Source organism: Physeter macrocephalus, chromosome 19, assembly GCF_002837175.3.
Source record: "Physeter macrocephalus isolate SW-GA chromosome 19, ASM283717v5, whole genome shotgun sequence".
Classification (NCBI taxonomy): Eukaryota; Metazoa; Chordata; class Mammalia; order Artiodactyla; family Physeteridae; genus Physeter; species Physeter macrocephalus.
Genome location: NC_041232.1, coordinates 8226257 through 8234532, shown reverse-complemented (window position 1 = coordinate 8234532; position 8276 = coordinate 8226257). Strand labels below are relative to the sequence as shown.

General features: G+C 54.0%; 1 protein-coding gene across 1 annotated transcript in view; it reads left to right on the top strand.

Moving 5' to 3' along the window:
• The first annotated feature begins 307 nt into the window (after positions 1 to 307).
• SGSM1 (small G protein signaling modulator 1) overlaps positions 308 to 8276 on the top strand; it is a 61886-nt gene continuing 53917 nt past the window's right edge. The window contains exons 1-2 of the mRNA XM_055080680.1: positions 308 to 403; positions 501 to 544. Coding sequence (XP_054936655.1) covers positions 385 to 403; positions 501 to 544 — 63 coding nt within the window. The 5' untranslated portion in view covers positions 308 to 384. The remainder of the gene's footprint in view (positions 404 to 500; positions 545 to 8276) is intronic.

Genomic DNA, 8276 nt, shown 5'->3' with positions numbered 1-8276 from the left:
AGTAGAGTGTCGATAGTAGCCCCACCGTCTCCCACCACTTCCGAGCCTGGCACACAGCAGACATTGACTAAATGATGCTGTCCTTCCCGGCCCCATAGAAGGCGGGTGGGCATGGGGGGGGCGGTCCCTCGGGAGGGAGGTCCAGGCGCGGAATGCGCGGAATGCGCGGGGGTGAGCGTGTGTGTCGGGCCGCGCGGAGCCTCAGCTAGGGCCTGGGCGGCCCAGCGTGGCTCTCCGGAGGGTGGGGCAGCGGCGGCCGGGCCTGACGTCTGGCGCCTTGACCGTCGCTCGGCGCTCGCCCCGCCCCGCCGCGGCCGCAGCAGCTGGGAGAAGCCCCTAAGAGCCGCCGCCGCCGGCCGCACTCGGATCGCAGCGCGCGCAGCCATGGCTTCGGGGCTGGCGGGTAAGGGGACGCGGGGCGCGGGGGCGGCGGGAGGGCAGCCCCGAGCCGCGGCCCCCAGCCCTCGGCTGAGCGGCAGTTCCCCCGTGTCACCCCACAGAGGCGGAGACCCGGCAGAGGTTGCTGCGCACCGTCAAGAAGGAGGTAAGTGCCGGGCGGGGCGGGGGGCGCGACCCCCGGGGCAGGGAGCCACCGCAGCCAGCCCGGAAAGCGTCTGCAAAGGAGCGGTGGCCTCCTGGGGTGTGGAGCTACCCTGCGTGGGTGCTGACCCCACGGGGCTGGAAGCAGGTGAGCTTGGGGGTGGGATTATTGGTGGGGGGCCTTGGGTGTTTTTGTGCAGTGTGCTGGGGCGACTGCTGCGTGAGGGCCCTCCAGGTGGCGGCACACCTGGATGTGTCTGAGTAGGACCCCCTCTTGTGGAAGAGCAGGTTGGTGGGTCTCGCCAAGGTGAGAAAAGCACCTGGGGGGGTTTGACAGGGCATGTTGTCGGAGGCGGGCCGGATGGGGCTGCAGCAGGAGCCCCAGACTTCGGGAAAGGGGAGAAAGTCACTACGGGGAAATAAAGCCCCCCACCTACCCCCTCCCCGAAATTCTCAGTCCTTGGAGCCACCCCCAGGAGCCGGGGGACTCCCTCCCTGAGAGTCCCAGGCCAGTGGGTTACTCCACTGTGGGTTACTTGAGGCATGTGCGCATGCTCCCCTGGCAGGCAGGGCCCCCTGACCCCCACCCCACCCCACCCTCGAACGAGGGTGAGAATTAGTCAGGGTTCAGCTGCCCCTCTGCCCCTTCACTCTCCCTGGGGTTAGACGGGAGCGCAGCCTAGCCTTAGAGTTAATAGTTCATGACTTCTCGGAGAGTGGGAGAATCTATAGTGATGGGTGCCTGGGGAAGCATTTCGATACCTGGACTGTGTGTGGTTTTTTTGTGTGTGTACGTGCATGCCCATGTCTGTGTGGGTGAGGACATGCAGCTGTATGTGTATCTGAGAACATGTGTGCATCTGCCTGGAGATATCTAAGTGTATCTCTATGTGTACATGCATCCGTGTGTCTGTGTGTTTATCTGTTTTTGTGATTATGATGTGTAGCTGTGTGATGCGGGGATCTCTGTGAATGAGTGAGGTTGTGACTGTGTGTGTGCATGTGACATGGGATGCATGAGTCTGTGTGTGAATGAGTGAGCTGTGACCATGTGTGTATGAGTGAGGCTGTGTCTGTGTGTGTGCATCTCCCTCCTCATGTCACCCCGCATCCCTCCACGTGGGACCCCGTTGCTGCTGAGCCTGCCTCACATCTGCATCCTGAGTGCTCAGCCCTAGACCAGGAATGGCCGCAGACCTTGGGGGCTGACCTGATCCTGTGCCTCTGTGTGTATGTTGAGGGTGTCAGTATCTGGTAACAATGCTGTGCACCAAGAAGCCCCTCCCCGCGCGGTGGCAGATACCACCAAGGGCAGCCTGGAGGCTGGAACCTGTTGCTGCCCCTCCCCGCTTGGAGAGCGTGGGCGTGCGTCTGTGCGTATGTCTCTGTGTGTGGCATGTCCCATTGTTGCTAAAAGAATCAGCTCCAGGCTGACTGCACATTCTAGCGTTTTCTGAATAAGGAGACATACAGGCTACATGGAATCCCTCAGAAAGGCCCAGAACTTTTCAGCTCAGGCCTCTTAGAGACCCCTGTGGGGACCTGAAGAAAGCTCTGTCTAGACCCTCTTTCCATCAAAACCTACATATTCTGATTGTTTTGGGGGAAAGTGTGTATAGACCTACCCCCTAAAGCCCTTCAGGTTAAAAACCTACAATTTTTTTGTTCATTGTTTAATTAAACCTAGGTGTAATATGTGCTCCCCAGATGTTTTCACCTGGAGTGGCTGTGTTTTTAAGGAAATGCTTGACTGGTTCAACGAGAGGTTGGGGGAGGGGACCTACAGGCAGAAGAGCTTGTGAACATCTTGGAGGGAGTGCTTCCCGGCTCTGGGCAGGCCTCCAGCTGGAGCCCTGAACGCAGCTCTACTACCAGCTCCCCCGATGCCCTGGACGAGTTCCTTCCCCTCTCAGGGACTCAGTTTCCATATCTGGAGGAGGAAGCATTGGTTCAGTGTCCCTGGAGGTCCCATCCATATCAGTCTAGTTTGGGTTATTGGCCAGGCTGTGGGGGACTTTCCCCCTGGCGGCCAGCGGTCTGGGGCTGCATTCTCTCTCCTGGGAGCAGCTGTGTTTGGAGCTTGGGATGAACTTTCTGCCTGGCTCGAGGCTGAGGCCATCTCCTGGTCAGAGGGACCTCTTGGCATCCTGCTTGATGCCTGGGTGGCGGCCGGGGGGTCGGGGTGCAGAGGCAGAACCTTGCAAGTTTCGGCAAAGGACCTCGAGTGCCCATTGACCCCAATCTGCAATCAGAAGGCAAGACTTATAGTTGCAAGTTGATGGCTGTTTCTAAATTTTGCATTTCGTGGGCCACATCGTTATAGTAATTAGTGCTTCCACTTACTGGGGGCTACTCTGTGCCATATCCTGTGTGCATAGTAATTTTATGAAGTGAGTGAGGTTGTTCCCATTTTCAGACAAGGAAACTGAGGCTCAGAGAGGAGGAGTGAATTCCTCAAGAGCACACAGCCCAGAAGGGACTTATCCCCCAGCCTGTCTGTTGTCAGAGCCAGGCTCTCTTACCCCCTAAATCACAAACATGCCCATCCACAACTACACAGTGCCATAATCTCAGCATGTGTGGGTGGTATAATTTCCATTGTACAGATGAGAAAACTGGCCCAGAGAGAGTAAGCGATGTTTCAAGGGCGCAAAACCAGTGAAGGGGAACAGTCTTCTGTCTGTGAGCCCCCTGTTCAGCATGGGTGCCCCCAAGGGCGTGGTGACAAATCCATGCCCCCCAAAGCAGATCTCCTTTCTCTTTTCCTTCCTCTGCCTACCTCTTTGGAGAGCATCTCCAATGGAATGGTGAAGGGGAGCTCTTTGCTTAGAAAACTGGGAATTGATTGAGGTCTTCCTTCTCTCCACCCTCTGGGTTCAGAACCACATCCCTGCCTGTCACAGCCTCACCCAGAGGCCCCTCCCATCCTTCTTTCTGGAAGGGGTGGCTTAACAGTCAGTTTCTGTAGATAAGCCAGGCGGGTCTGCAAACTTTGTCTGAGCCACTGAAGCTACAAAGGCTAGTAGAGCCTGTGGGGCTGGAAGTTCCATCTAGTGCTGACTCAGCTGGGCTCTGTGGATCCCACAGTGAACAAGATCGGCCCTGCCCTCTGGGGGCAACAGACCCTGACAGACATCCGAATGTAATTAAAAGGATGATTGCAGGCTGTGCGCTGAGGTCTGAAGTAGAAGCATTTGGCATCACAGGAACATATAACTGCATGCAGGTGGCTCAGGAGGGCTTCCCGGAGGAAGTGATGTTTAAGAAGATGTGTGAAGGATAAGTAGGCTTTTTAGGTGAAGGTATGAGGTAGCAAGAGACAGGAAAACCATTCCTGGCAGAGGGAACTGCACATGCAAAGAGTTTGTGGCTGGAGGGAGCACTACAGACAAGGAACGGAAGGCCTAGGAAGTGGCTGGAGTGCAGAGAGAAAGGAGAATGGTGCCACATGCAGAGGGGGCAGAGCATGTGGTCCTAGCCCAAAAGCAAGAGGAAAGCAGTGGGGAGGACATGAGGAATATGGAAAGAAGAGGGTGGAGCCGAGACTCATTGCTTATCGGTTGTACAACTTGGACAGGCATGTGTCTTTACCTTCACACGTATCTAGGTTTCAGTTTATTCGTAATGGGGGTGAAAATTACTCACCTATCAGCATAAACCATGTGAAAACACCCACCACGTTAGTCTGAGCTTCTCCAGGACAGGAATCTTTTTTTTTTTCTGTCTCCCCAGTGCCACCCAGGGAAAGCTGGGGACAGCGTGGCCTCAGCATAATTTCCTCCAGTTAAATCCAGCCAACTCTATCCTGGCTCCTTCCTGGCTCGATTAGCCCTCCCCTCCTTTCCCTCCCCGCCTCCACCCCTTAATTTTGTTTTGGTTCCCAGAGCCTCAGGGACTGGCTTCCCGTTGCCATGACGACTGCCACTAAAGGAGCCAGCCACGTGACACGAGTTGATCACGGAAGCAGAGTGACTAACTGCCTTGTTTTCCTGCCTCCGGACTGGGCCTGGGAGGCCTCTTAATTGGAGGGGAGAAGGCAGGGGCTTGTGGGCCGGAGGAGAGACCCTGGGAAAGAGGCAGGGGGATGAGGTGGGTGCTAGAGAGGAAGCTACGTTTAGCTCTGCACACTGGAGCTGGTGTGAGGGCTGTCCTGGGGAGCCATCATCACAGTGGCTGAGCTGGGCTTGTATGGGGACTCAGCCTCCCAGCTCCTGAGTGGGGGATCCTGAGAGGGGAGGTGGGTGGGACGTGTTGAGAACGTTGGAGGAAATCAAGAGGGAAACAACTGATGTTAGTACTAGGACCCTGTGGTGGTGTCAGTCTAACCCAGTGGCTCTTAGTGAAGGAGGGGGCACAATTTTGCCACCCAGGTAGGATTGCCAGATAACATACAGGTCACACAGTTAAATTCGAATTTCAGATAAACAGCAAACAATTTTTTAGAATGAGTATGTATTGCTAAATCTGGCAACCCTACCCCAGGGGACGTTTGGCAACATCTGGAGGCATTTTTGGTTGTCATAGCTGGGGTTGCTACTGGCACCTAGTGGGAAGAGACCAGGGATGCTGCTCAACATCCTACGAAGCACGGGACAGCCCCCATCACGAGGCGGTATCCAGCTCAGAACGGCACTGCTTTGCTGATTGGTCCCCACATGCTACCTCCTTTACTCTGAAAGATAGCCCTAAGAGGGAGAATAACCATCTCCTTCACTTTGTAGAAGAGGACCTGGAGGCACAGAGACGGTAAGCAGCTCGCTCTAAGGTTGCACAGCCAGCCTGTGGAGAAGCCAGGATTCAAATCCCACATAGTCAGGATCTGAAGGGTGGCCTAGTGGCCCCAGATTCACAGAGAGCAGAGGTAGGGAGCTACAAGCTACAGCAGAGTCCCTGGAAGCAGGCTTAGGGGTCAGATGTGTGTAGGGGAAGGAGATGAGTCAGGAAAGGTCCATTAGCCCCAGCTTGTGCAGGGCTGTGGGTGCCAGGCGGCAGCCTTTGCTCCATCAGATAGTGGGGAGCTCTAGAAGATTTATGAACAGGGGAGGTCTTGCTTGGAGTTGTACAGGCAGTTTCATTTGGCATCAGGGACCAGGACAGACCCTTTCTGCCAGCTCTTAGAAGAAAACTTCCTCTCTTCTTTCCTTCTTTCCACAGATATTTATTGAGCATCTACTAGGTGCCAGGCACCGTTGTAGGAACTGCAGATTGAGAAGTGAACAAAGCAACATCCCTGCTCACGTGCTCTCGTGAAGCTTACAGTCTAGTTGGGGGCCAGATAGATAACACAATAAATATAGTGACAGGAGCTATGAGGAAAATAAAGCAGGAAAGGTGGTGGAGAGTGGTGAGAAGCGTGCTTCAGAGGGGGCCCTCTGGGATGGCCTGACAGGGTGACATTGTCTGCTTGGCAGACATCTGTGGGAAGGGTGTTCCTGACAGAGGGAACAGCATATACAAAGCCCTTGAGTGGGGAACAGTGAATAGCGAGGAGGCCAGCGAGGCTGGGGCAAAGGGAAAAAGAATGAAGGAGGAGGAGATGAGGTCAGAGAAGGAACAGGAGGCCCATCGTGCAGGGCCTCTGGCCCTCGGAAGCTTTGGCTTTTACTCTGAGTGAGATGGGAGCCGTGGGGGGATTTTGAGCGGCGGGGAGTGTGAGTTCACCCATGTGTGGCTGCAGGCGGGCAATACATGGAGGGGACAAATGAGGATACAAAGTCATTAGGCAAGAGAGGAAACTTCTATCTAGTTCTTTCCGAGCTTTCCATTCTTGGGCTGGAAATCACAGCCCCACACTCCTCTGCTGGGCCAAGTGGAGGTTCCAAAAACGCTTGCTGATCGAATGAACAAAAGCAGGAATACTGGGTGGGATATTTGGGGGCTCTCTGATGCTTGCAGGGTTGACTCAGATCAGTTGGTGCGTGTCGTGTTTTCGAGCTTAAAACGGCAGAAGTTCTCATGAATAATGCAGCTATATCCTCACATAGTCTGGTTTGATGCTTTTTTTGTATCTCCGGCAATGCGGCTTCCGGGAGCTTTGGATAGTGGTGGGCTTAGGTTCGATGTGACGGGGGTGGCAGGAGAGACTCTGGCTTTCCTGCTTAGCTATGTCTCCCGTGAAGTCTGGCTGGGTCCCCACTGCAGTAACCTCCTGAGGGGCTCTGCGAGAGGGTGGTAGCTTTTGCTGCTGGTTGGCAGGTGCGAAAGTGCATTTCTGTCACCCAGTTGGGCCCACAGTTGTTGGCTGCAGACCCCAGGATGGGAGGTGAGGACACCTGAGTCCTTGTCTCAACTCTGCCCCTGACAACCTGTGGCCTCCTAGCGGGTCCCTTCTCCCTGTCTCGTTCTCCTGCTTTCTAAGTGGACAAGGTCAGACAGCTCAGGGATTCTAAGAACATTGAGCCATCTAATTTGACCGGCATCTCTTTCCAAGAGCCAAGTCTCTCCTGTGTTTTCTCTACTCTGAATTTGCCAAGTCTGTATTTAAGACTTATTATACTCAGTAGCTGATAAGACTTTTGGGGAGCCTTCACTCAAGGAAAACAAGGGCTCGACTAAAGCCATTCTAACGGGATCAAGTTTTTTTGAACAGCATTTACTGAGCATCTTATATGAATGACTTCATTTAAGTATCTCAGTGCCCCGTGAAGTGGATAAAACGTTCTCCCTAATAGAGAAGGATATTGAGGCACAGAGATGGCAAGTAACACCCCTGCAGTCGTGGAGACTGTAAGTGGTACAGCTCGGGGGTCTGGCTCCAGGACCCTGCTCTGCACTCTGGAGCCAAAACCAATGTGGTTATAAGCTATGACGAGCGTGTGGAGTTAGAGATAAGGCCAAGCTTTGGAACCAGACAACCCTGAGTTCAGGTTGCAGCCCTGCCATTTAGGAGCTGTGGGAATCTCTCTGGTTTGAGTTTCCTTGTGTACCAGATGGCCAGGGCATCATCTACCACTCGTTTATGCTATCACGCTGGGGTTTGACAGTATTTGTGGAGGGACCAGGCACAGTGCTTGGCTCACCCAGTTAAGAGTGAGATGGAACTCATTTGCAGAAGGACATTTTGCTGCCCTTTCTGGTCACGTTGAACTTGCAGATGCTCTCAGCATGGGATCTTGCTCTCCTTGGGTAAGCCTCGGGCTGGGGGGTGCCAGGGCCACAGGAGCAGTGCTGTAGCCTAGGAAGGGGATCCAGCGGGACTGAGCCCTTGAGTAGGAGTCTGCAAGGCTGAGTCTTGACTGATGGCATTGCCATCCTCGGGTGGGCAGCTGGAGGTTCCCTCTGTGTCTGACTGCTCATCAGCCTCTGTGGAGGTAATCCCTCAGCCTCAGGAGGTCAGAAACCCTCGTGAGCCTGCCGGCCCTGCCGCTTAGCTGTGTGAGCCCCCGGGTGAGGCAGCTAGGAGGGCTGAACTCCAATGGGGGCAGCGTATTTTTCTTTCTTTTAGTAGTACAAGAAGATAGGAGATGAATAGTTTCTTTGTGCTTTTTCTTTACAAAATCTTGAAGGAACTCAGATTCTGGGCATTTGTAAAGGACAGTAACAGGTCCTATTGCAGTAGACCCCATACAAAAATCGGATAACTGAAGCCCCAAGAGATCAAGGGACTTGGCGATACTTGGGGCATTGAATGAATTCTCCTCTAATTATTGTTATTTAGTGAATTATGTTGAAATAGAAAGTTAGAATTAGAGCAGTTATCGTTTCTGTTTTCTTTTTCTTTTTTTTAAGAAATAAAG